Here is a 27,924-nt window from a genome sequence, read left to right on the forward strand (position 1 = left end):
GAATGAGGGGTACCTTGGGGTGGGGGCTCCCTGAGCTGGGGCGACGGGATATCTGATGTCACAAAAGCCGGGCCTGGAGGCAGGTAGGCTGGCATGGGTGGCAGGGAGTCCAGGGCCACGCGGGGCCATGGGCTGCTGCCAAGATAAGGACTTTGAGATGTCGGATGAGCAGTACAAGGAGGCAGAGTCTGAGGACGTCGGGGAAGATGGGACCAGAGACACACACCGAGGGCCCAGGGAGTGTGAGAAGGGGCTTCCCGAGGGTAGGGGTGAGCTGAAAGGCCTCGTCGTCGCCTCAGGCGCCGAAGGTGTCGACTTGAACTCCCCAGACCATCGGAATCACAAGTCGAACGAAAGCCTTCTGATCACCGTGCTGTGGCGGCGACTATCCATGTTCAGTCGTCGGGGCTCCTCGCAGTCAAGCAAGAGACAATCAGACCAGAGTCGGTCATCTATGTACAGTGGTCGGGGCTCCTTGCCGTCAAGCAAGAGGCAATCAGATCAGATTCGGAAGCAGAAGCGTCCGATCCGAGAAGGCAACCAGGAGGAGCCGGAGAAGGGATGACCCCAGACCTGCTCTTAGTCCGCCCCAACCTCCAGAGAATAAAATTTCTAACGTGTACCTGCACCACCACTCTGGGAACTGGGCGCGGACACCGCCGGGCGGCTGGTTCTTTAAGGCTCCTCCCCGGAGGCGGGCCCAGCCCCCTGGGCTCCCGCTGTAGTACTCCGGGGCGGGGTCACGGTAGCGCCTTAGCCAATGGGAGGGGGGGTGGCTCTTGCGTTCGGTTGTGGGGCGTGTCTTTCGGGTCGCCTGGCTTGAAAATGCGTGGGACCGCCCCCTCGTCGCCGGGGGTGGGGTTACGTGTAGGTGACGTGGCCGCTTCTAGTCTGGTCGGGTTTCGGCGGCTTCAGTGCCCGGGGAGGAGGCAGTGACGGCCGGGGAGATTGGTAGTGGCGGCGGCGGCAGGCGGCAGAGGGGAGGTAAGACTTGCTCTAAGAGGGGGTCTGGCCGCCGTGCCAGCTCTGGGGCAGTGGTTTTACAGGGGCGACGACTGGCGGGGGGAAGGGAACCAGGGGCGAGCAGGCAAGTCCTGCCGGCCCGGCTCCTGGTGAGCGAATTCCTTGCCGTCCAATCAGGAAAGCCTCTGTTGAGAGAGACGTCGGCCTTAGCTAATGAGTGGTTGAAGTCTTCCAGAAGGCGGACCTTGGGCGGGGGGTGGGACTTCCTGTTTCAAATAAACACCCAGAGGTTTCCCCCTCCGCCCACCGAAGTGTGTCAGTCTTTGGAGGTCTGTCACCGGCCCCCCCGAGGGGCCGAAGGAAACCACGGAAACGAAAGGACTGGGTTAGGGCCCGGGGCAGTTACACGGGCCGGGCCGCAGTCTTAGGGCCACGGGACTTGGCTCTGGCCCTGTCTCTGCTTCAGGGCCCCCGGCCCGCGCTCTGGCCGCCAGAGCCAAGTTGGAAGAAGAGTCTGAAGCGGGTTCGACTTCGGACAGGGGAAAAGCAGGGCCCTTTCCGCTGCTGGCCCGCCCCAGGATCTGCGAGCGTCTTGGGCACGAAAGTCCATGAGAAGTGCGGAAGGGGCTCGAGGATTTGTTGATTGGGGTGGGGCGGGGAGTTTGGGGAAAGAAGCTGCCTGGGGAATGACACTCTCCCCTCCACAACAGTCCGAGGTTATGCGTCTCAATGATCCCGCGGAAACGCTACGGGTCTAAGAACACGGATCAGGGTGTCTACCTGGGTCTCTCAAAGACACAGGTCCTGTCCCCTGCACCTGCTGGCAGTAGCAGCAGCGACATCGCCCCTCTACCCCCCCCAGTGGCCCTCGTCCCTCCCCCTCCCGACACCATGTCCTGCCGGGATCGGACCCAGGAGTTTCTGTCTGCCTGCAAGTCGCTGCAGACCCGTCAGGTAAGGACCTGAAGTGGAAAAGGCGAGGAGTGAGCCATACTCAAATCTAGGAAGGACTGTGCTCCACCACTGTTAACTGAAGTAATTCTTGGGGGTACCTGATGGAACTGATAGGCTTGGATGGGGCCAGTAGGGTCTGCTGTAAGCAACAGAGAAGAGGTTGGCTGGCTAACTAGACGCAAAGACTTAGACCTTGTTTTAGGAGGAATCCCTTGGAGGACAGGATTGCTATTCTGGAGAGAGTACTTCAGAGAGTACTTGGCTGCAATATAATTGGTGTGAATAAGGAACAAGTTCTAGGAAGAGCCTTTAGCTGAGAAACACGCACCTTGAATTTTCCAATATATTTCTACCATAAATTTGCTCTGTAACCATGAGAAAATTAGTTAATCTAGTTACATCTTAGTTTTTATCTCTGTAAGATTAACGACATTTTCTAGATCAGTAATTTGCTGTTTTTGTTTTGTTTTGAGATCTGTTTTCAACTCTGTCAACAGGCTGGAGTGTAGTGGCGTGATGATAGCTCACTGCAGTCTTGAACTCTTAGACTCAAGGGATCCTCTTTCCTCAGCCTCCTGAGCAGCTGGGACTACATGGATGCACCACCCAGCTAATTTTTAAATTTTTTCGTACAGGCAGTGTCTCACTATGTTGCCCAGGTTGGTCTGGACACAAACACCTGGCCCTAGACCAGTAATTTGTATCAAAATAACTTAGGGTTGGATGTGGTGGCTCATACCTGTAATTCCAGCACTTTGGGAGCCCTAGGCCAGAGGATCGCTTGAAGCCAGGAGTTAGAGAGACCAGCAGGGGCAATGAAGCAAGACCCTGTCTCTACAAGAAAAAAAAAAAGCTGGACGTGGTGGCATGTGCCTGTAGTCCCACCTACTTAGAAGGCTGAGCGAGACCCAGTCTCTTCCTCTCTTTTTTTTTTTTTCTTTTTTTTTATTTTAAGAAGGAATTTCGCTCTTGTTGCCCAGACTGGAGTACAGTGGTGCAATCTCAGCTTACTGCAACCTCCTCTTCCCTGGTTCAAGCGATTCTCCTGCCTCAGCCTCTGGAGTAGCTGGGATTACAGGTGCCCGTCACCGTTCCCAGCTAATTTTTGTATTTTTTTTTTTAATAGAGACGGGGTTTCACCATGTTGGTCAGGCTGATCTTGAACTCCTGACCTCAGGTGATCTGCCTTCCTCAGCCTCCAAAGTGCTGGGATTACAGGCATGAGCCACTGCGCCCAGCCTCTCTCTCCTTTTTTGGAAACAGTGTCTCACTATGTCACCAAGGCTGGAGTGCAGTGGTTCTATCTCAGCTCACTACAACATCTGCCCTCCTGGGCTCAAGCAGCCCTCCTGCCTCAGGCTTCTCAGTAGCTGGGATTATAGGCATGTGCTACCATGTCTGCCTAATTTCTGTTTTGTTAGTAGAGACGGGGTTTTACCATGTGCCCAGGCTGGTCTCGAACTTCTGTGCTCAAGTGATCCACCTTCATCTTCTCAAAGTGCTGGGATTACAGGTGTCAGCCACTGCACTCAGCTCCTCTTAAAAAAAATTCGGGAGTGCTTTCTAATTATTTAATTAATTAATTAATTATTTTTGAGATGGGAGTTTCGCTCTTGTCGCCCAGGCTGAAGTGCAGTGGCGTGATCTCAGCTCACTGCAACCTCCGCCTCCTGGGTTCAAGTGTTTCTCCTGCCTCAGCCTCCCAAGTAGCTGGGGTTACAGACATGTGCCACCACGCCCGGCTAATTTTGTGTTTTTAGTAGAGACGGGGTTTCTCCATGTTAGTTAGGCTGGTCTCAAACTCTTGACCTCAGGTGATCTGCCCGCCTCAGCCTCCCAAAGTGCTGGGGTTACAAGCACCTGAGTAAGTATTTTTTTGTTTGTTTGTTTGTTTGTTTTTGAGACGGAGTCTCGCTTTGTTGCCAGGCTGGAGTGCAGTGACATGATCCGGGTCCACTTCGGCCTCCGCCTCCGGGTTCAAGCGATTCTCCTGCCTCAGCCTCCTGATTAGCTGGGACTACAGGCACGTGCTACCACACCCAGCTAGTTTTTGTATTTTTAGAAGAGACGGGGTTTCACCATGTTCGCCAGGATGGTCTCCGTCTCTTGACTTTGTGATCTGCTTGCCTCGGCCTCCCAAAATGCTGGGATTACAGGCGTGAGCCACCGCACCTGGCCAAGTAACTGTACTTATTTATTTATTTATTCATTTATTTATTTATTTTGAAACAGAGTCTCGCTCTGTCACTCAGGCTGGAGTGTAATGGTGGGATCTCAGCTCACTGCAGCCTCCAGGTTCAAGCAATTGTCCTGCCTTTGCCTCCTGAGTAGCTGCCACTACAGGTGCATGCCACTGCACCTGGCTAATTTTTTGTATTTTTAGTAGAGACGGAGTTTCACCATGTTAGCCAGGTTGATCTCGATCTCTTGACCTCGTGATCTGCCTGCCTCAGCCTCCCAAAGTGCTGGGATTACAGGTGTGAGCCACCGCGCCTGGCTGAGTAACTGTGTTTTTAAATATTTTTACTGATGGCTGGGCATGCTGGCTCACACCTGTAATCCCAGTACTTGGGAGGCTGAGGTGGGAGGATTGTGCAAGCCCAGGAGTTCAAGACCAGCCTGGGCAATATAGCAAGACCCTATCTCTACAAAAAGTTAAAAATTAGCTAGGTGCAGTGGTGTGCCCTGTAGTCCCAGCTACTTGGGAGGCTGAAGTGGGAGGATCGCTCAAGCCCAGGATGTCGAGGCCACAGTAAGTTATGAGTTATGATCATGCTATTATACTCCACCCTGGGAGACAGAGTGAGACCCTGTCTCAAAAATAGTAAAGTTATAAAAAAGTGTTTTTCAGCTCATGGTAAAGCTGCTCTTCTATATGATCTCCAAGAACTTTGCAGTCATCCTTATTGATTTCCTGATTTGAGGAATAGAATGGCAATACTAGCTACCATTTATTTAGTGCTTACTGTGTACCAGATAGTTGACTGAAGTACTTTTCAGCCTTTTTGTTATTTAACCTTAGCAACAACAATGGGAGATGTGTGGATTGTCTTCATCTTATAGAAGAGGAAGTAGAGATTCAGAATGTTTTAAGTAACTTGCCCCAAATCCCCCAGCTAGTAAGTGGTGAGTCAAGATTTGAACTCAGATCTACTTGTCTTCAAATCTGGGCTCTAAATGACTTCCACTCATAAGTCTGGATCATCTGATGGATGCCACCAGTACTAGAGATAGTTTAGTGGACCCCTCAGGAAGAGTGAAAGCTGGAACTGGGGAAGGGAGAACTAAAGTTGTCACCTCCTGCCATTGCTTTTCAGAATGGAATCCAGACAAATAAGCCAGCTTTGCGTGCTGTCCGACAACGCAGTGAATTCACCCTCATGGCCAAGTGAGTTGAGAGAAGCTTTTTGGTGGGGTGATACAATGTCTGGAGAAAAGCAGACTTGCGATCAGTGTCCTTGGCTGTGAAGTCTGGGATTGGTTGTGCTGGAGCTTATGTGGGAAAAGGCCTCCTGCCCTTTCCCCCAGTCTCACTAGTGGTCATTTGCAGGCGCATTGGGAAAGACCTTAGCAACACATTTGCCAAGCTGGAGAAGCTGACAATCTGTGAGTGTTCTTGGGGTCTTTCAGAAGTGGGGCAGTAAATCAAAGAGGGCTGAGGGCTATATTCCCTGAGTTTTGTCGTTGACCTCATCCATTGTGGCTTCTTGTTTATCTCTGTAGTGGCAAAGCGCAAGTCCCTCTTTGATGACAAAGCAGTGGAAATTGAAGAACTAACATATATCATCAAACAGGTGAGCTACTAGCCATCAGGAGAGCCCAACATTCCAATCAGATCACTTCTGTCTTCCTGTCATTTTCCATTGCCATGGGGACCCAGAGCAACTTTCTTTTTTTAGAGAGGGAGTCTCACTGTGTTGACCAGACTGGAGTGTTGTGGTGTGATCCTAGCTCACTGCAGCCCTTAACTCCTGAGCTCAAGCTATCCTCCAGCCTGAGCCTCCTGAGTGGTTGAGACTATAGGGACATGCCCTCATACCTGGATAATTTTTTTTTTTTTGAGACAGAGTTTTGCTCTTTTGCCCAGGTGGGAGTACAGTGGTGTGATCTTGGCTCACTGTAACCCTCACCTCCCAGGTTCAGGCGATTTTCCTGCCTCAGCCTCCCCAGTAGCTGGGACTACAGGCACCCGCCACCAATGCCTGTCTAATTGTTTTATCTTTATTAGAGAAGGGGTTTCACCATGTTGGCCAGACTGGTCTCAAACTCCTGACCTCAAGTGAGCCGCCCACTTCGGCCTCCCAGAGTGCTGGGATTACAGGTGTAAGCCACTGCACTCAACTGTAATAACAACTTTTATTTATTTATTTATTTATTATTATTTTTTGAGACAGAGTTTCACTCTTGTTGCCCAGGCTGGAGCACAGTGGTGTGATCTCAGCTCACCACAACCTCTGTCTGCTGGGTTCAAGTGATTCACCTGCCTCAGCCTGCCGAATAGCTGGGCACATGCCACCGTGCCCAGCTAATTTTGTATTTTTAGTGGAGATGGGGTTTCTCCATGTTGGTCAGGCTGGTCTCAAACTCCTGACCTCAGGTGGTCTGCCCACTTCAGCCTCCCAAAGGGCTGGGATTACAGGCGTGAGCCCCAGCGCCGGGCCAATAATAACTTTTCTTTTCTTTTTTTTTTTTTAAAGACGTTGTCTTACTCTATTGCCAGGCTGGAGTGCAGTGGTGCGATCTAGGCTTACTGCTACCTCTGCCTCCCAGGTTCAAGCGATTCTTTTGCCTCAGTCTTCCAAGTAGCTGGGACTATGGCACTATAGGCATGCGCCACCACACCCAGCTAATTTTTTGTATTTTTAGTAGAGATGGGTTTTCACCATGTTGGCCAGGATAGTCTCAATCTCTTGACCTCATGATCTGTCTGCCTTGGCCTCTCAAAGTGCTGGGTTTACAGATGTGAGCCACTGAGGAATTGTGTGTATAAATATAATTCTGTTGATGCCTCTTGAAGCTACAGTGCCTTTGACTCTTCCCTTTTCCTGAGTACTGTCCAGAGGCTTTGTTGGTCATGCTCTAGACCCAAGATTTTGGCCTTTGAAAGGGTTCTGTGGCCAAGAGCATGGCCTCACAGAATGGAGCAGGGCAGTAGGCTGGAGGAGTAAACAAGTTATTTACAAACGGATGAAGGCCTGCTTTGCCTCTTTCTAGCTCTTATCTGCAGGAACTGAGCCAGAGCAAACACTAGACCTTGGAAAATCCTAGCAGGCCCATCTGGTCTGACTGTCTGGGATACTCTCACTCCAGCTAGTAGCTTCCACCTTGCCCTTCCTACCAGAGATGGCCACTGGGAGAGATGCTGACTGAGGACTCCTTGGCTAATACTTTGTTTTTCCCTGGACTCTTTTACCAGGACATCAGTAGCCTCAACAAACAAATTGCTCAGCTCCAGGATTTCGTGAGGGCCAAGGGCAGCCAGAGTGGCCGGCACCTGCAGACCCACTCCAACACCATTGTGGTCTCCTTGCAGGTGGGAGCTGGGGAGGAAGGGAAGGAGGCAAAGGGGAAGAATGTGGAGTCTTCTTTGGTTGACTATCTCTCCTTTTCTTCTAGTCGAAACTGGCTTCTATGTCCAATGACTTCAAATCGGTTTTAGAAGTGAGGACAGAGGTGAGAACAATTTGCCTAGGAGGGATAGGAATATGGGGGTAAAGATCCAAGAGGAAATGGGGAAGGTACACGTTCTACAGGGTCATGGGACCAATGGTGGTAGTCTCTTTAACATGCCTGCTTTCTAGTGGCTTCAGGTCCTTTGCGTTTTTCCCCAACCCCAGAACCTGAAGCAGCAGAGGAGCCGGAGAGAGCAGTTCTCCCGGGCACCTGTGTCAGCCCTGCCCCTTGCCCCTAACCACCTGGGTAAGTCAGAGGTAAAACGGGAAGCCCGGGGAGGTAAGGTTACTTACTCTGGTTGTGATGGCATCCTCTGAAGGCACTGGTTGGGTAGGAGAGTGGAGGGTCAAGGAAGTTTCTAGGCTCTATCTCTCAGAGGCCGAACCAGATGGTTGAAATTTGTGATCCACATTTAGACTTCCACATTCTCACTGTTGGGGTGAATTCAGTTATATTCAGAAGAATGATAATTTCTAATTTTTTTCATACACTTACCTTTATTCACATTCTCTCATTTAATTTTCACAACCATCCTTTGAGAAAGCAACTATTATTATCCCCCATTTTACAGGTGAGGAAACTGAGGCTCAGAGAGGTTAAATGACCTGTCCAGGGTCACAAGGCTAGTAAGTGCCAGAGCTGGGATTCAAACCCAGAGCATGTGGGCTTTGAACCTGCTTTTAACTGTGAAGATGTGCCACATCCTGTTTTCTCCCCCAGGGGGTGGTGCTGTGGTTTTGGGGGCAGAGTCCCATGCCTCCAAGGATGTCGCCATCGACATGATGGACTCTCGGACCAGCCAGCAGCTGCAGCTCATTGATGAGCAGGTACCCAGGCTTTGAACTAGGGAGAATCAGCTTCTCCATTATCCTCTGTGGTTCCCAAGAGAGTGTTTGGAGTGTGCCATGGGCAGAATGGCAAGCTGGGAGGGCTGTAAAGATGCAAGTCTGACCCTGAAGAAGCTGATGGTGCTCATGTGCTCTCTCCCTCTCCTGAAGGATTCCTACATCCAGAGTCGGGCAGACACCATGCAGAACATTGAGTCAACAATTGTTGAGCTGGGCTCCATCTTTCAGCAGTTGGCACACATGGTTAAGGAACAGGAGGAAACCATTCAGAGGTGAGACATACTCTCTCACCCCAAACAGAGGAGCTTTCTCTTACCCGTGGATTGGCATCTTAAAGTCCCCAGGGACTGCTTGATGCCCTTTGGAAGACAGAGTGAATTCTGCCCACCCATGAGACCCAGTTTACCTGCTTCCATCAACAAGTATTTATTGAGCACCTGTTCATGTGAGGCACTGTTGCAGGTGCGGGAGATACAGTGGTAAATAGGACAGTAAAGTCTCTCTGGAGCTACTTTGTAGCATGTGTAAGTGTATGGAATTTGATAGGGCAGATGAGGACAGCTGTGGAAAAGAACTGACGAGGCTGGCATGGTGGCTCACACCTGTAATCCTATAGGCGGCATTTGGGAGGCCGAGCAAGGCAGATCGCTTGAGTTCAGGAATTTAAGACCAGCTTGGGCAACAAAGTGAGACCCTGTCTCTACAAAACAATACAAAAACTAGCTGGGCATGGTGGCATGGGCCTGTAGTCCCAGCCACTCGAGAGACTGAGGTGGGAGGATGGCTTGAGCCTGGGAGGCAGAGGTTGCAGTGAGCCAAGATCATGCCACTGCACTCCAGCCTGGGCGACAGAGCCAGATTCTATGTCAAAAAATAAAAATAAAAATTGACCAACAAAATTTCAGGTAGTAATGAAGACTGTATACAGGGTTAAAGTAGGATGATGTGTTAAGAAAGTAATGGATGGGTACCTGTAATTCCAGCACTTTGAGAGGCCCACCCAGTCACCTGAACTAAGGAGTTCGAGACCAGCCTGGGCAACATGGTGAAACCCCATGTCTACAAAAATAAAAAAATTAGCTAGACGTGGTTGCATAGGCCTGTGGTTCCAGCTACTTGGGAGGCTGAGGTGGGAGGATGACTTAAGCATGGGAGGTCGAGGCTGCAGTGAGCCATGATGGAACCACTGTGCTCCAGCCTGAGTGACAGAGTGAGACTCCACCTCAAAAAAAAAATAAGAAAGTGACTAAGTAGGTATATCAGATTGTGTGGTAGGGAATGCTGCTCTGAAGACATCACATTTAAGTAGACACTTGAATGACAAGAGGGATCCAGCCAGGCAAAGAAGAGAGAGTGAGTGTTCTAGGCTGAGTGGACAGCTAGAGCAAAGCCTTGTAATGGGACAGTCTAACTATACGCAAGAATCAAGAAGGCCTGCGTGGCTAGAAAGTAATGAACAGGGATAGAGAAGTACAGGGTGTACTGGAGGGATGTAGGCAGAGGCCCAACAATGGGCTGGCCTCTCTGTTCCTCTGGTGCCTCCTGCTACTACAAGAGGTTTTATCTGATCCTCCTCTGTGGTGCGCAGCATTCAGTCAGTCAGTTATGGGAAATACAGCAGTGGACAAAAGAGGCAAAATCCTTGCCCTTGTGGAACGTGTAGCCATAGGGAGATAGATGGGAAAAAGTCATAATAAATAAATAGTATGTTTAAAAACAAGTCATAAATGCAACAAAAAAAAAAGTCAACACAGGATAAACTCATCAGGAGTGCCAGGTTTGGAGGGAGGTAGGCCTTATTAAGAAGGTGGCATCACACTTGGGAGAAGGTGAGGAAGTTAGGTACATAGACTCTGGCAAAGACCTCCAGGTTTGATATGTTAACGGAGAGCAGAGACTACTGCAGCTGGGATCAGTGAGGAAGAGAGTTGTACAAGGTGTGGTCAGAGGGGAACTGTTGAGACCGCTTGGGACCGTTGGTGGGCCTTAGCTTTTATTCCAAGTGACATAGGGAGCCATTGCAGGGGTTTGTTTTTGTTTCAGACAGAGCCTTGCTCTGTTGCCCAGGCCGGAATGCAGTGGCGCGATCTTGGCTCACTGCAACCTCCGCCTCTTAGGTTCAAGTGATTCTCATGCCTCAGTCTCCCTAGTACCTGGGACCACAGGTGTGCACCGCCATGCCCGGCTACATTTTGTATTTTTAGTAGAGACGGAGTTTTGCCATGTTGGCCAGGCTGGTCTTGAACTCCTGGCCTCAAATGACCTGTCCTCCTTGGCCTCCCAAAGTGCTGGGATTACAGGTATGAGCCATCACAACTGGCCAAATACATTTAACTTTATTTTATTTATTTATTTATTTATTTATTTTTATTTTTATTTTTATTTTTGAGATAGAGTCTCACTCTGTTGCCAGGCTGGAGTGCAGTGTCACAGTCTCGGCTCACTGCAGCCTCTGCCCCCTGGGTTCAAGTGATTCTCCTGCCTCAGCCTTCTGAGTAGCTGGGACTGCAGGTATGTGAGACTACGCTCAGCTAATTTTTGTATTTTTAGTAGAGACAGAGTTTCACCATGTTGGCCAGGATGGTCTTAATCTCTTGACCTCATGATCCACCCACCTCAGCCTCCCAAAGTGCTGGGATTACAGGCATGAGCCACCATGCCCGGCGTTAACTTTATTTTTATTTATTTATTTATTTTTGAGGTGGAGTTTCTCTCTTGTTGTCCAGGCTGGAGTGCAGTGGCACCTCTCGCCTCACTAAAACCTCCAGGTTCAAGCAATTTTCCTGCCTCAGCCTCCTGAGTAACTGGGATTACATGCACCCACAACACGCCCAGCTAATTTTTGTATTTTTAGCAGAGATGGGGTTTCACCATGTTGACCAGGCTGGTCTTGACCTCCTGACCTCAGGCAATCCACCCATGTCGGCCTCCCAAAGTGCTGGGATTGCAGATGTGAGCCACTGCGCCTGGCCACATTTAACTTTAAAACAAAAATTATAATAGCATATACTCTGGGATTTATAAGGTACGTAGATGCAACAAATTTAACTGTAGAATAAAGGATGAAGCAAGAGGGTTTCAAGATTTTGACAGGTTTTTCTTTTTTTTTTTGAAATGGAGTTTCACTCTGTCGCCAGGCGGGAGTGCAGTGGCTCAATCTCAAGTCACTGCAGCCTCCACCTCCCAGGTTCAAGTAATTCTGCCTGAGCCTCCCGAGTAGCTGGGATTATAAGCGCCTGCCACCACGCCTAGCTAAATTTTGTATTTTTAGTAGAGACAGGATTTCACCGTGTTGGCCAGGACAGTCTCGATCTCTTGACCTCAGGATCTGCCTGCCTTGGCCTCCCAAAGTGCTAGGATTACAGGTGTGAGGCACCGTGCCTGGCCGATTTTGACAGTTTATATAAAGTAGGCTGTGAAAAGTTAATAAGGTATATTGTCATCCTTAGAGCAACCACTGAAATAAAAGAGAAACTCAACAATGACATATAGCAAGAAGAGCAACAACCAAATTGAAATGGAAATAGAATTTTAACCAAAATTTCAGTTAATTCAAAAAAAGGGGCCGGGCGCGGTGGCTCAAGCCTGTAATCCCAGCACTTTGGGAGGCCGAGACGGGCGGATCACGAGGTCAGGAGATCGAGACCATCCTGGCTAATATGGTGAAACCCCGTCTCTACTAAAAAATACAAAAAGCTAGCCGGGCGAGGTGGCGGGCGCCTGTAGTCCCAGCTGCTCGGGAGGCTGAGGCAGGAGAATGGCGGAAACCCGGGAGGCGGAGCTTGCAGTGAGCTGAGATCCGGCCACTGCACTCCAGCCCGGGCGACAGAGCGAGACCCCGTCTCAAAAAAAAAAAAAAAGGACAAGAGAGGATAAACAGAAACAAAAAATAAAAGAGAAAAATAGAAAATAGTGCCAGGCGCGGTGGCTTACACCTGTAATCTCATCACTTTGGGAGGCCGAGGTGGGCGGATCACAAGGTCAGGAGATCGAGACCATCCTGGCTAACACGGTGAAACCTCGTCTTTACTAAAAATAGACAAAAAATTAGCCAGGCATGGTGGCAGGCGCCTGTAGTCCCACCTACTTGGGAGGCTGAGGCAGGAGAATGATGTGAACCCAAGAGGCGGAGCAGTGAACTGAGATCATGCCACTGCCCTCCAGCCTGGGCAACAGAGCGAGACTCGGTCTCAAAAACAAGGTAAAATGGCAGCCCTAAATCCAGCCTTATTAAAAATTACGTGTGGCCTCAAGTGATCTCCCCGCCTTGGCCTCCAAAAGTGCTGGGATTACGTGTGTGAGCCACCATGCCTGGCCAGATTCTGCCCCCCTTTTTTTTTTTTTGAGACAGAGTCTCACTGTGTCACCCAGGCTGGAGTGCAGTGGCGCGATCTCGGCTCACTGCAAGCTCCGCCTCCCAGGTTCACGCCATTCTCCTGCCTTAGCCTCCCAGGTAGCCGGGACTACAGGTGCCCGCCACCATTCCCGGCTACTTTTTTTTTGTATTTTTAGTAGAGACGGGGTTTCACCATGTTAGCCAGGATGGTCTCGATCTCCTGAACTTGTGATCCGCCTGCCTCAGCCTCCCAAAGTGCTGGGATTACAGATGTCAGCCAATTCTGCCCATATTTAATCTCCGTCCCAGACCTGCCTCCTAAATTCCATATATCCATATTCCTGTTCAACATCTCCACTTACTGGCCTGGGAGTGGTGGCTCATGCCTGTATTCCTAACATTTTGGGAGGCTGAGGCAGGTGGATCATTTGAGGTTCAGGAGTTTGAGACCTGCTTGACCAAAATGGTGAAACCCCATCTCATTAAAAATACAAAACAAAAAAATAGCTGGGCATGGTGACACATGTCTGTGATCCCAGCTACTCTGGAGCCTGAGGTGGTAGAATCACTTTAACCCTAGAGGCGGAGGTTGCAGTGAGCTGAGATCGTGCCATTGCATTCCAGCCTGGACAACAAGAGCAAAACTCTCAAAAAACAAAAACACAAGCTGGGCGTGGTGGCGCACTTCTTGGTCCTAGCTACTGTGAAGTCTGAGGCAGGAGGATCTGAGCCCCGGGGGCGGAGGTTGCAGTGAGCCGAGATTGCGCCACTGCACTCCAGCCTGGGTAACCGCAACACCCTGTCTCAAAAAAAAAAAAAAAAAGGTATTAAAAAGTTAAATGTATTTTAAAGAAATTAAGAGGAAGACGTGGTAATAGTACTCACATATTTACCATCTTCACTGTTCTTCATTCCTCCTTGAATAGATCTGAGTTTCCCACTGGTATCTCTTCCCTTTATCCTGAAGAAGCACTTCCTTTGGTATTTTTTTTGTAGTGGAGATCTGCTGACAACAATTTCTTTCAGTTTTCTTTCATCTGAAAAGAAAACAAATCTTTTTCACTAACTGAATCAAAACTAAACTTTTTTCACCTTCATTTTCTTTTTTTTAAGATAGAATCTCACTCTGTTGCCCAGGCTGGAGTGCAGTGGCGCGATCTCCTCACTGCAAGCTCTGCCTCCCGGGTTCACGCCATTCTGCCTCAGCCTCCCAAGTAGCTGGGACTACAGGCACCTGCCACCATGCCGGCTAATTTTTTATATTTTTAGTAGAGATGGGGTTTCACTATGTTAGCCAGGATGGTCTCCATCTCCTGACCTCGTGATCTGCTTGCCTCGGCCTCCCAAAGTGCTGGGATTACAGGCGTGAGCCACCGCACCCGGCCTCACTTTCATTATTGAAGGATGTTTTCTCTGGATATAGAATTCTGAATATACAGTTGTTGTTGTTTTTTTTTTTTTAACTTTTTATTTATTTTTCCTGAGACAGGGTCTCACTCTGTTGTTGCCCAGGCTGCAGTGCAGTGGCACGATCATGGCTCACTGCAGCCTTGACCTCCCACCTCAGCCTCCCTAGTAGCTGGGGCTACAGGCATACACCACCACACCAGGCTGAATTTTTTTTTTTTTTTTTTTGGTAGAGACCAGGGTTTCACATGTTGCCCAGGGAGATCTCAAACTCATGGGCTCAAGAAATCTTCCCACCTTGACCTCCCAGTGTGCCTGGCTCATACAGATTTATTCTTTTTTTTTTTCCGAGACGGAGTTTTTAGTCTTGTTGCCCAGGCTGGAGTGCAGTGGTGCGATCTTGGCTCATTGCAACCTCCACCTCCTGGGTTCAAGCGATTCTTGTTCCTCAGCTTACTGAATAGCTGGGATTACAGGCACCCACCGCCACACCCAGGTAATTTTTTCTGTATTTTTAGTAGAGACAGGGTTTCACTATGTTGGCCAGGCTGGTCTTGAACTCCTGACCTCAAGTGATCCTCCCGCCTCTGCCTCCCAAGTACTGGTATCACAGGCATGAGCCACAGCACCCGGCCTGATCATGTCTTTTTTTTTTTTTTTTTTTTTTTGAGATGGAGTTTTGCTGTTGTCACCCAGGCTGGAGTGCAGTGATACAATCTTGGCTCACTGCAACCTCCACCTCCTGAATTCAAGCGGTTCTCCTGCCTCAGCCCCTTGAGTAGCTGGGATTACAGGCGCCAGCCAGCACGCCTGGCTAATTTTTTATATTTTTAGTAGAGTTGGGGTTTCGCCATGTTGGGCAGCCTGGTCTCGAACTACTAACCTCAGGTGATCTACCCGCCTTGGGCACCCAAAGTACTGGGATTATAGGCATGAGCCACCACGCCCAGCCTCTGAGTTTTTTTGTTGTTTTTTTTTGTTTTTTTTTTTTTGAGACGGAGTCTTGCTCTGTCCCCCAGGCTGGAGTACAGTGGCCGGATCTCTGCTCACTGCAAGCTCCGCCTCCCGGGTTTACACCATTCTCCTGCCTCAGCCTCCCGAGTAGCTGGGACTACAGGCGCCCGCCACCTCGCCCGGCTAGTTTTTTGTATTTTTTAGTAGAGACGGGGTTTCACCGTGTTAGCCAGGATGGTCTCGATCTCCTGACCTCGTGATCCGCCCGTCTCGGCCTCCCAAAGTGCTGGGATTACAGGCGTGAGCCACCGTGCCCGGCCTCTGAGTTTTTTTTATGTGTAAATTTGTCTTTAACTAAATTTAGGAAGTATTTGGCTATTAAACATTTTTCTGCCTCTTTCTGTCCTTTCCATCTGGAAATATATACATATATATGTTTCCAGATACATGTCTCATATAATAAATTTATATTTATTATATATATATTTTTTCAGGTCAATCTGCTGTTAAGCCCATTTGGTGAATTTTTTTAGATAATTTTCAGTTTCAAATTTACACTTGGTTCTTTTTTAGAGATTATGTTTCTCTGCTGTGACTTACTACTTTCTTAGTCAGTACAATCATATTTTCCCTCAGTTACAATAGCTGCCTTAAAATTTAATTCTCATCATCTGGATTATCCTAGGGATGGTTCCTTTCATTGTCTTTTCTTTTCGGTATGGGTCACAGTTTCCTGTTTCATTGTTTATCTACTAATTGAGGATTTTATGCATGTTATAATTGATATAAAGATTCTGCATTATGTTTCTATAAAGAATATTAACTTTTTTGTTTTTGCAGGCAGTTAACTTCGCTGAAGTAAGATCGTTGTTTTTTATATTTCTTCTGTGGTTTATGTAATTTATGGAATGGTCAGTCTAATAGGAGCTACCCAGGCATTACTGGAAGCAGAACCTCGAAGAGTGAGAAATAGTCATTGGATTCAGCAATGGAGATATTGTTGGTGACTTTGAGTCAGATTCAATAGAGGGATGGGAGGAAAAGCTTGAATGCAATGGCGTTTAAGAGAGAATGAGGCCAGCCATGGTGGCTCTTGCCTGTAATCCTAGCACTTTGTGGGGCTGAGGCAGGCAGATCACTTGAGGCCAGGAGTTCGAGACCAGCCTGGGTAACATGGTGAAACTCCATCTCCACTAAAAATACAAAAAATTAGTTGGGCATGGTGGCATGTGCCACCACCAGAGACTGAGGTTGCAGTGAGCCAAGATCACGCCATTGCACTCCAACCCGAGTGACAGGGTAAGACTCTGTCTCAAAAAAAAAAAAAGAATGAGAGAGAGCAATTAGAAAGAGTAGGAATAGATGAATAGACAGCTCTTTTTTTTTTTTTTTTTTTTTTTTTTTTGAGACAGTGTCTTGCTCTGTTGCCAGGCTGGAGTGCAGTGGCGCGATCTTGGCCCACTGCAACATTCACCTCCTGGGTTCAAGCAATTCTCTTTCCTCAGCCTCCTGAGTACAGGTACGCACCACCACACCCAGCTAATTCTTTTTTTTTTTAGTAAAGGAGATGTTTCACCATGTTAGCCAGGATGAAGAATGGACAGCTCTAAGAGCTTTGCTTCAAAATGGAGAAAGGAAATGGAGTAATAGCTGATAGGAGGAAGTTAATCAGAAGTTTTCTTTTTTTGTTCTTTTAATACGAAAATTTGGGGGTTAGGCAAAGTAGCTTACACCTGTAATCCTAGCGCTCTGGGAGTTCAAGGCGGGAAGATCGCTTAAGGCCAGAAGTTCAGGACCAGCCTAGGCAACATAGCAAGACCCTATCTCTCCAAGAAAATGGAAAATTAGCCTGGCATGGTGACATGCCTGTAGTGGCAATAAAGTGAGACCCTGTCTCTAAAAAATTTTTTAAAAGAAAAATTTTAAATTTACCAGTAGGTTGAAAGAACCATAGTAAACACTAATACACCTACAACCTACACCCTACATTCAGCAGTTCACAGTTGGCCAGACTGGCTTTATCTTTTATTTTTCTGAACCATTTCACAAGGTGGCCGATATCATGACACATAGTCCTTAAATATTTTAACATGCGTCTCCTAAGAATACACAAATTCTCTTTAAAAACCACATCCAGTACTCACTTCAGCAGGACGTATATTAAAATTTGAATGATACACAGGTTAGCATGGCCTCTGCACATGGATGGCACAAATTTTGAAGCATTCCGTATTTTTTATTACCTGGGTGATGAGATAATATGTATACCAAGCCCCAAGACATGCAATTTATTTATAGAACCAACCTGCACGTGTACCCCTGAAACTAGAATAAAATTTAAAAATTAAATAAAAAAATTAAAACCAGACTGGGCACGGTGGCTCACACCTGTAATCCTAGCACTTTGGGAGACTGAAGCGGGCAGATCACCTGAGGTCAGGAGTTTGAGCCCAGCCTGGCCAACATGGAGAAACCCCGTCTCTACTAAAAATATACAAATTAGATGGGCATAGTGGTGCACGTCTGTGGTCCCAGCTACTTGGGAGTCTGAGGCAGGAGAAGTGCTTGAACCTGGGAGGCAGAGGTTGCAGTGAGCTGAGATTGTGCCACCGCACTCCAGCCTGGGCGACAGAGCGAGACTCTGTCTCAAAAAACAAAAAAACCACACCCAGTTATCCTATCTGTGAAAATTATCGATTTCCTAATATTATGTATTATCCAGTGAGTGTCACTCACCACAGAGTGATACTCTGTCTCAAAAAATAAAAAATAACCCAGTTATAATATCTGTGAAAATTAACAATTTCCTAATAATTATGTATTATCCAGTGAGTGTTACAACAGCGAGACTCTGTCCCAAAAAATAAAAATAAAATAAAAACCACACCCAGTTGGCCGGGTACAGTGGTTCATGCCTGTAATCCCAGTACTTTGGGAGGCTGAGGCGGTTCACGGGGTCAAGAGATTGAGACCGTCCTGGCCAACATGGTGAAACCCCATCTCTACTGAAAACAGAAAAATTAGCTGGGCGTGGTGGTGCGTGTCTGTAGTCCCAGCTACTTGGGAGGCTGAGGCGGGAGACTCGCTTGAACCTGGGACATGTGGGTTTCAGTGAGCCGAGATTGTACCACTGCACTACAGCCTGGCAACGGAGCGAGACTCTGTCTCAAAAAAAAAAAAAAAAAGACACCCAGTTATCATATCTGTTAAAATTAACTATTTCCTAATACTATGTGAAATCCAGTGAGTGTTTACATTTTCCCAGTTGTCCCCAAACTGTTTATTAGGTTTTTAAAAATTAGAAAGCCAGGCATGGTGGCTCACACCTGTAATCCCAAGCGCTTTGGGAGGCCGAGGCGGGCGGATTACCTGAGGTCAGGAGCTGGAGACCAGCCTGACCAACATGGAGAAACCCCGTTTCTACTAAAAATACAAAATTTGCTGAGCATGGTGGTGCATGCCTGTAATCTCAGCTACTCGGAAGGCTGAGGCAGGAGAATCACTTGAACCCGGGAGGCAGCGGTTGCAGTGAGCCAAGATCACACCATTGCACTCCAGCCTGGGCAACAAGAGCGAAACTCCGTCTCAAAAAAAAAAAAAAATTAGCCAGACGTGGTGACACATGCCTGTAATCCCAGCTATTTGGCAGGCTGAGGCAGGAGAATCGCTTGAACCCGGGAGGTGGAAGTTGGGGTGAGCCGAGATCACACCGTTGCACTCCAGTCTGGGCAACAGAGTGAAACTCCGTCTCAAAAAACAAAAAGAAAAAAGTCCGGGTGCGGTGGCTCACACCTGTAATCCCAGCACTTTGGGAGGCAGAGGTGGGTGGATCACGTGAGGTCAGGAGTTCGAGACCACGCTGATCAACATGGTGAAACCCATCTCTACTAAAAATACAAAATTAGGGCGTAGTGGCACATGCCTGTAATCCTAGCTACTCAGGAGGCTGAGGCACGAAAGTCGCTTGAACCCAGGAGGTGGAGGTTGCAGTGAGCCAAGATCGTGCCATTGCACTTCATCCTGAGCAACAAGAGCAAAACTCCATCTGAAGTAAATTAATTAAATTCTTCCTCTTTTCTGAGCATCACTATAGGCTTTAGTTATAGGTTTTAATGTATTGTCGTCTTAGTAGGGCAATGATTATTGTCAGTGCTCAAGTTGTTCCAAATATGTCTGGTGGGAGTCTAGAGGGTTTAAAAGGCTGAGAGAAATAAAGGTATGTTTGCATGCCAATGGGAATGATGCAACAGATAAATTTTAAAATGATGAAGTAGGAGAAAGATGGGAGAATTCTTGAAATGATGTCCTTAGGAAGGTGAGAAGAACTGGCTCCAGCACAGAAATCAAGGCTTGGCTCTAAGAGGAGCTGGTGATAGGTGGGAAGACAGGCTATTGTAGCAATGCAGGGGGTGGAGCGGCATTTATCTTCAGACCACTTCAGTCTTCTCAACTCCTTAAGAAGAAAGGCTAGTAGAGGAGAGGATAGGGGAGAGGAGGTGTAGGAAGTTTTAGGAATCCACTCCTGCTCACTTGCTCTTATCCCTTTAGTCAAGGTCCAACCCTGATTGATCTTTCTTCCCCACATTATCTAGCAGAATGCTTTTACTCTACGTTGTTGATCATGTGAAACTGAGTGAACACCTACATTTGTATAAAGCCACTTTCTGAACGTCAGTCCACTAAGCAGCCTCACACATTTGATTGGCCAAGGTAAAAGAAAATACTTGGAGATTATGATTCGAGAGATGTGAATGGAGTGGGCTTTCAGGGAGCTTCATTTTTACAAATTCTGTAGAAGTTCTGATGAGCATCCAGGTTTGGGAACCACTGATTTTAAAAAAGTTTGTTTGTTCAACTACTGTATGTTGAGCACCGGCCATTTATAAGGTACTGTGAGTACAGCTGTCTTGATCCTAGAGTCAGGAGAATTGACTGATATTTGTTGTTGTTGTTTGTTTGAGACAGTCTCACTCTGTCACCCAGGCCGGAGTGCAGTGGCACGATCTTGGCTGACTGCAACCTCTGCTTCCCAGGTTCGAGTGATTCTCCTCCCTCAGCCTCCTGAGTAGCTGGGATTACAGGCATGTGCCACCATGCCTGGCTAATAATTGACTGATTTTTTCTTTTTTTTTTTTTTTTTTTTTTTTTTTTTTGAGACGGAGTCTCGCTCTGCCGCCCAGGCTGGAGTGCTGTGGCCAGATCTCAGCTCACTGCAAGCTCCGCCTCCCGGGTTCACGCCATTCTCCTGCCTCAGCCTCCCGAGTAGCTGGGACTACAGGCGCCCGCCACCTCGCCCAGCTAATTTTTTGTATTTTTAGTAGAGACGGGGTTTCACCGTGTTAGCCAGGATGGTCTCGATCTCCTGACCTCGTGATCCACCGTCTCGGCCTCCCAAAGTGCTGGGATTACAGGCTTGAGCCACCGTGCCCGGCCTTTTTTTTTTGAGACGGAGTCTCGCTCTGTCGTCCAGGCTGGAGTGCAGTGGCGCGATCTCCACCCACTGCAAGCTCCACCTCTCAGGTTCGTGCCATTCTTCTGCCTCAGCCTCCTGAGTAGCTGGGACTACAGACGCCCACCACCACTCCCAGCTAATTTTTTGTGTTTTTAGTAGAGACGGGGTTTCACCGTGTTAGCCAGGATGGTCTCGATCTCCTGACCTCGTGATCCGCCCACCTCTGCCTCCCAGAGTCCTGGAATTATAGGCATGAGCCACCGCACCCAGCCCTTCTTTTTTTTTTTTTTTTTTGAGATGGAGTCTGGCTCTTGTCACCCAGGCTGGAGTGCAGTGGCAACCTCCACTTCCTGGGTGCAAGTGATTCTTCTGCCTCAGCCTCCCGAGTAGCTAGGACTACAGGCGCAAGCCACCATGGCCCACTAATTTTTGTATTTTTAGTAGAGAAGGAGCCATATTGGCTCATCTCACCATATTGGCCAGGCTGGTCTCGAACTCCTAGACCTCATTATCCGCCCACCTCAGTCTCCCAAAGTGCTGGGATTACAGGCGTGAGCCACTGCGCCTGGCCTGACTGATTTTTATCTATTTCAGCTGAGACCTAGGAAACCCCTTGCAGAGTTAGGCCATAAACACCATAGCTCCTTGAGCTGTGTTGTATTTTGAATATTAGAATATTAAGACTGGGCACAGTGGCTCACTTCTATAATCCCAGCTCTTTGGGAGGCTGAGACAGGTGGATCACGAAGGCAGGAGATCGAGACCATCCTGGCTAATACAGTGAAACCGCATCTCTACTAAAACAATACAAAAAAATTAGCCGGGTGTGGTGGTGGGCACCTGTAGTCCCAGCTACTCAGGAGGCTGAGGCAGGAGAATGGCGTGAACCCAGGATGCGAAGCTTGCAGTGAGCCACTGCACTTCAGCCTGGGTGACAGAGACTCCGACTCAAAAAAAAAAAAAAAAATTATTATAGATTCAGTGAAACAGGGTTATAAAAGATAAAATTTGAGTTCTTTCCTCAATCAATATACATCTAAAACAAAATAGCATATAGGCAACTTTACATTCTAGTCTTCCTTGAAACAGTGTCGTAAGTAGTTTTCACTGTTAGCATGCATTTGCTCATTGCTTTAGCAAACATTTATTGCTGCTGTGAGCTTATCCTGCTGGGTCTGAGGATAAGAGGGTGAAAGACCATTCTGGTCCTCCTGGAGCTCACTAGTAGGAGAGACGTAAGTTGACAGTAACAGCCCAGTATGATAGGGCAAGAAGAGAAGGGGATGAGGCTGGGTGCGATGGCTCATCCTTGTAATCCCAGCACTTTGGGAGGCCAAGGCAGGATTACTTGAGGCCTGGAGTTCAAGACAGCCTGTGCAACACAGAGACCCCATATCTTTTTTTTTTTTTTAAAAAGAAGGGGACGAGAGAACTCAGAGTAGGTACTGCTCCTAGGTGGGGCCAAGGGGCCTTCCCAGAAGTGATACCAAGCTAAGACTTGAGGGAAATGCCAGCCCAAAAAGGGGAAAGGAGAAGCTGTTCCATGTGAGGGAAAAACAGCACAGAAATGAGAAAGAACTTGGTAGATTCAGGAGTGCAGAATTACTCAGCATGGCTGGGGGAGTGGTGAGAGGCAAGGCCAGGTCACAAATGACCTGTGTGTCACAGCAAGAAATTCGATGTCAGGGAGAGAACATAAGAAGTGAGCAGATTGATGCTGGGTGAGAATTAGGTTTGTTCTGGATGTGCTGAGTGCCTCAGACTTCATGGGACAGCTAAATGACAGTTTAGTAGGCATTTCACGTTCTGATGTTTCGAAGAGAAGGCAGTGCTAGAGGTAAGGACTTAGGACAGTGGCCTGTTGGTGAAACCCTGGGCATAGACCACCCAGAGACAGTGGGTAAAGTGAGAAAAAGGTCAGGACAGATTCCCCCATGGAGTCGGGGTATGTAGAGAAGGGAAGAATCTGGCCAGACTGAGGAGGAAGTTTGAGGAAGATGAGAGAAGAAAGCAGAGAGAGAAATGTGTCCTTAGAACTTGGGGTAGAGGAATTTTAAGGAGTGGTTATTTCTCATTGCTCCTGAGAAAGTTAGAGGTAAGGATGTGTTGGAGTCCGGGGTGGGGGTGGGGGAGGCTTGAATTAATTGGATCAGTGCCAGTATTTTCAGCAGAATGGCTCAGTAGCAATTTTACAGTATGTTGGAGCATAAAAGGGAAATAAGGAAGTAGAATTTATGGGAAACCATATACAAAATAAATTTATGAAAGGATGCAGTCTTTAAAATAGGTGTAGACATTGATATGCATCTTCCCTGCATGCCAGTGGATCTGGGTTTGAGCACTTGCTCTATAAACCACTGATTAAGTCTGAAGTTCTTTGGGATGCAGATTCTTGGGCCCCAACCTAGAATTTCTGGTTGTGACACTTGAGAATTTTTATATTTGAGAATTTAACAGGTGATTCTTATTTTTCCTAAGGTGTGAAAACCACTGATCGAATGTTGCTCATTTTCTTTTTCACCTCATAAAATATTCAAACTACAGAAAAGTTGGGAGGATAGCACAATAAACACTCATATTCCCTTCACCTGTAGTCACTAACTTTGTTTTCATCTTTGTTTTTTTCTTTTCTTTTGAGACAAGGTGACACTCGGGCTGTAGTGCGGTAGCGCAATAATGGCTTACTGCAGCCTCAAACTCCTGGCCACAAGTGATCCCCCCAGCTCAGCCTCCCCAGTAGCTGGAATAACAGGTACATGCCACCGTGTCCAACTAATTTTTAAAATTTTTTCTTTGTAGAGACAGAGTCTCCTATTTTCCCCAGGCTGATCTCAAACTCCTAAACTCAAGCAATCCAGCCACCTTGGCTTCCCAAGTGCTGGGATTACAGGCATAGGCCATCTGGTCTGGCCACCAGTTGTTAACATTTTATCACTTTTTTTCCTCTCTTTCTTTTTTCTTTTTTTTTTTTTTTTTTTGAGACAAAATCTCGCTCTGTCACCCAGACTGGAGTGCAGCGGTGCGAGATCTCGGCTCACTGCAACCTCTGCCTCCTGGGTTTAAGTGGTTCTCCTACCTCAGCCTTCTGAGTAGCTGCGGTTACAGGTGCCTGCCATCACATCCAACTAATTTTTGTATTTTTGGTAGAGACAGATTTTCACCATGTTTGTCAGGCTGGTCTCAAACCCCTGACCTTGTGATCCGCCCACCTCAGCCTCCCAAAGTGCTGGGATTATTGACATAAGCCACCATGCTCAGCCTTTCCCCTCTCTCTTTTGCTGAATTATTTGAAAGTAGGTGCAAATTTCATGCTGTTTTATCCCGAAATACTTCATTCAGCATGCTAAGAATAAGGCATTCTCCTGAATAGCCGTAATGTTATTTTCTTTCTTTTTTTTGAGATGGAGTCTTGCTCTCTTGCTCAGGCTGGAGTGCAGTGCCACGATCTCCGCTCACTGCAAGCTCCACCTCCCAGGTTCCAGCCATTCTCCTGCCTCAGCCTCCTGAGTAGCTGGGACTACAGGCACCCACCACCACGCCTGGCTAATTTTTTGTATTTTTAGTAGACATGGGGTTTCACCGTGTTAGCCAGGATGGTCTCAATCTCCTGACCTCGTAATCCACCCACCTCGGCCTCCCAAAGTGCTGGGATTGCAGGCGTGACCCACCCCACCCAGCCCATAATGTCATTTTCAAGCTAAGAAAATTAACAATTCTCCAACATGATCCAGTAATCAGCCCATGTTCAAGTTTCCCCATCTGATACTTATTTTATTTATTATTATTATTATTATTATTATCATTAAGATGCAGTCTCACTTTGTCACCCAGGCTGGAGTGCAGTGGCGCGATTTCGGCTCACTGCAAGCTCCGCCTCCTGGGTTCCAGCGATTCTCCTGCCTCAGCCTCCCGAGTAGCTGGGACTACAGGTGCCTGCCACCAGGCCTGGCTAATTTTTTGTATTTTTAGTAGAGACGGGGTTTCACCATGTTAGCCTGAATGGTCTCAATCTCCTGACCTCATGATCTGCCCGTCTCGGCCTCCCAAAGTTCTGGGATTACAGGCTTGAGCCACCGCGTCCGGCCCCCCTCTGATACTTAAAACAGAAGTTTTTATCTCTTTTTATTTTAAGACCCAGGAAGATTCACATTTTGTATTCGATGTGTCTCTTTAGTGTGCCTTTTTATTTTTCTTTTTTTTTTTTTTTTTTTGAGACGGAGTCTCGCTCTGTCGCCCGGGCTGGAGTGCAGTGGCCGGATCTCAGCTCACTGCAAGCTCCGCCTCCCGGGTTTACGCCATTCTCCTGCCTCAGCCTCCCTAGTAGCTGGGACTACAGGCGCCAGCCACCTCGCCCGGCTAGCTTGTTTTGTATTTTTTAGTAGAGACAGGGTTTCACCGTATTAGCCAGGATGGTCTCGAACTCCTGACCTCGTGATCCGCCCGTCTCGGCCTCCCAAAGTGCTGGGATTACAGGCTTGAGCCACCGCGCCCGGCGTTGTTTTATTTTTCATGACAAATTAAACATTGATGAAATTAGGGTAAATACTTTTGCCATGATGATTACATTAGTAGGCACTTGATGAGGTTGTCCCTTTATTGCTGATGTCAATTGAATCACTTGTTCAAGGTGCTGTCAGACCAAGCACACTCATCCCTTGGTATTGTGGGGCATTGGCTGTAGGAGCCCCAGAGGAAACCAAAATCCGTGCATCCGCAAGGCCCATAACATCTTGTCATATTTGCTTGTAATCTACTCACACACATCCTCCGATATACTTATTTAAATTTTTTTTTTTTTTTTTTTTTAATAGAGACAGAGTCTTACCATGTTGTTCAAGCTGGTCTCCAACTCCTAGGCTCAAGTGATACTCTTGCCTGGGCCTACCAAAGTGCTGGGATTACAGCCCGGCCAAAACTAGGGCCCATATACCTTTTTTTTTGGTATGTGTGTGTGTGTGTGTGTGTGTGTTTTGTTTTTTTTTTTTTTGAGATAAAGTCTTGCTATGTCACCCAGGCTGGAGTGCAGTGGCACAATCTCATTGCATCCTCGAGCTCCTCAACCTCCTGGGTTCAAGCTGTCCTCCCACCTCAGCCTCCCAAGTAGCTAGGACTATAGGGTCACACCACCACACCCAGTTAATTTTTGTATTTTTTGCAGAGATGGGGTTTTCCCATGTTGCCTAGGCTGGTCTCAAACTCGTGAGCTCAAGCCATCTGCCCACCTCAGCCTCCCAAAGTGCTAGGATTACAGGCGTGAGCCACCATGGCTGGCCGTACTGCTTTTCTTATCCCCTGACTTCCTGTCCATGTCATTACGTTTTCCTTTTTCACTCAGAATCATGATTTCTTGACCGTAATGGTCTGTGAACATTTTTCCCCTTACAATAAATATAATACATACTCACCAGATAAAAATCTAAATACCGATGAGCAAAAATTATAACTAACATTTTTGGGGCTCTTGTGGGTTAGGGACTTTATACTAACTAATTGAAGACTGACAGCAGCCTGAGAGAAGGCAGGGCTTGGGTTATCCTCATTTTGCCGGTGAGGAAAATGAAGCTTGAAGTTAGACTAAAGAGTCTTAAGCTAATAAATGGCAGAGTTGGTTTTCAAGCCAGAAATAGCTTGTTTATAGTGTCCTTCCAAAACCTTTTCTATACACAAATATATATAAGAATGGGATCATATTGTGACCATCTTTCCATGTCAATAAATAGACTTCAGCAGCATTCTTTTTAATCCAGTGTCCTTTTGTTTCCTCTTCTCCCGGCCTTGTCCCCAGGATCGACGAGAACGTGCTAGGAGCCCAGCTGGACGTTGAGGCCGCCCATTCAGAGATCCTCAAGTACTTCCAGTCAGTCACCTCCAACCGGTGGCTCATGGTCAAAATCTTCCTCATCCTCATTGTCTTCTTCATCATCTTTGTGGTCTTCCTTGCTTGAACCCTCTCCACTCTGAGGCACTCCGTTGGGGTTTGGGACCCTCCTGGGAAGGCAAGTGGCCAGTGCTGCCACTGAGCCTGTGCAGGGTGCTTGGGAGAAAGGCCCTGTTTCCCTGGAACTGCAAAGAATGGCCACTGCCCCTGATCCCCCACCCCTTGCCTCTGGCCACCCTGTCCTCCCCCCACCACCTTCAGGCCTATGAAACACACAGGGTTCTAGATTTGGACTCTGCTGTGAAGTGACTGGAAGGGAGCAGAGGCCAGCTGGGGGCCAGTGGGGTAGGTTGTCTCCACTAGGAGACTTTTATAAACCCTCTCTAGCCTCTCCCAAAGGAAACGCTGGCAGCAAAGGGAGATGATGCCCTTCCCCACCTTCCTGTGAGTGAAGAGAGGAAGCAGCCCCAGGGACCAATTTTCCCAATTGACCTTTCTTCCTCTTCCACCATGTGAGGCAGGGAGCCCTGAGCTCTTCAGCTGCCTGCACAACCCCTGACATTGGCTGCTGGTGACTCTCAATCTGCCACATGTGCTGCAGCCCGTTTTCTCCCAATTACAGCAAGACTGTCAGCCTCACTAGCCATGTCATCATTTCTGGGTGGGAGCGTCGAAGGGCCTAGGCAGCGAGTGGAGTGAGCCCACTGCCCAGTGCCAGAACTGAAAGGGTTGGGCTAATGGCTCTGCCAGGTGTCACTGCTGAGGCAGGCTATTTTGGGCTCTGACACACAGCTGCCTCTAGGCAGGGGAGAACCAAGTGTTGCAACACTTGATTAGCGTGGAAACTTCCTTTCACACGGAAGCAGGATCCCAGAGGGGGTCCCTGATTGGTGGCAGCTTCCAGGACCATCTCAAGCAGTGTTTGGACCTATTTCATCTGTATCCTCCCAACTATTTGGCCGTAATTCTTCCTTGAGCTAAGCAAGGCAGAAGCTCTGCCTGCTGCCAGGAGTGGAAGGTGAAGAATTTGTTCCCAACTCCAGTTGAGGCTTTTGATTCCCTCCAAGCACTTCACCAAATCAAAGCCAGTCACAGAGAATGGAGGAGACACCTGCCCAAAATACCCACCGTCCAGAGAGATTAATGTGCTTTGTTCTTCCTGACCAAGACTCGCAACCACATTCTGAGGACACTCGAGTGCCCCTGTCTCATACATTCCAAAGGAAGCTGAAGCTATAGAGACAACAATCAATCAGGGGCTGGTGATGGTGCTTTTGGGGGTCTAGGAGAGCCCAAGGCCCTGATATTTTAAAATCTCCTCGGCATCTCCAGCAAGTTGCCACTGCTGGTGAGCTGCACTGTCTGCCCCGTTGATACGATGGGTTTCTAACAGGGGACGCCATTGATGGAAGGTCTGTGAAGACAATGCTCGGCAAACCCCTGACAGATGTCGTCTCAT

The 27,924-nt window shown here is 47.9% G+C and overlaps 1 protein-coding gene and 1 pseudogene across 3 annotated transcripts; both read left to right on the forward strand.

The window, feature by feature from the left end:
* The first annotated feature begins 823 nt into the window (after positions 1 to 823).
* On the forward strand, positions 824 to 27,104 carry STX5 (syntaxin 5). Of its 3 annotated transcripts, XM_033205511.1 has the most exons (12): positions 880 to 984; positions 1,674 to 1,917; positions 5,235 to 5,305; positions 5,468 to 5,523; positions 5,641 to 5,711; positions 7,334 to 7,450; positions 7,534 to 7,590; positions 7,755 to 7,836; positions 8,311 to 8,417; positions 8,589 to 8,710; positions 19,728 to 19,845; positions 26,373 to 26,501. In XM_033205511.1, the coding sequence occupies exons 2-11, from the start codon at positions 1,693 to 1,695 to the stop codon at positions 19,801 to 19,803; spliced, it is 984 nt and encodes a 327-aa protein (XP_033061402.1). In that variant the 5' UTR covers positions 880 to 984; positions 1,674 to 1,692; the 3' UTR covers positions 19,804 to 19,845; positions 26,373 to 26,501. The 3 variants fall into 3 exon arrangements, with proteins under 3 accessions (XP_033061401.1, XP_033061403.1, XP_033061402.1); XM_033205510.1 differs by lacking the exon at positions 19,728 to 19,845 and having other exon boundaries at positions 824 to 984; positions 26,373 to 27,104; XM_033205512.1 differs by lacking the exon at positions 19,728 to 19,845 and having other exon boundaries at positions 841 to 984; positions 1,826 to 1,917; positions 26,373 to 27,104.
* Positions 17,272 to 17,372, forward strand: LOC117081832 (annotated as a pseudogene).
* Positions 27,105 to 27,924: the final 820 nt, after the last annotated feature.

The sequence above is a fragment of the Trachypithecus francoisi genome, unplaced genomic scaffold (assembly GCF_009764315.1).
Source record: "Trachypithecus francoisi isolate TF-2019V2 unplaced genomic scaffold, Tfra_2.0 Lachesis_group8, whole genome shotgun sequence".
Lineage (NCBI taxonomy): Eukaryota > Metazoa > Chordata > Mammalia > Primates > Cercopithecidae > Trachypithecus > Trachypithecus francoisi.

Excerpts from the sequence above, each read along its gene's own strand:
- STX5 (XM_033205510.1), top strand. The coding sequence starts at position 1,693 with ATGATCCCGCGGAAACGCTACGGGTCTAAGAACACGGATCAGGGTGTC. Across the intron at positions 5,306-5,467 it reads GAATTCACCCTCATGGCCAA|GCGCATTGGGAAAGACCTTA; the intron begins GTGAGTTGAGAG and ends GGTCATTTGCAG. Across the intron at positions 8,711-26,372 it reads CAGGAGGAAACCATTCAGAG|GATCGACGAGAACGTGCTAG; the intron begins GTGAGACATACT and ends CCTTGTCCCCAG.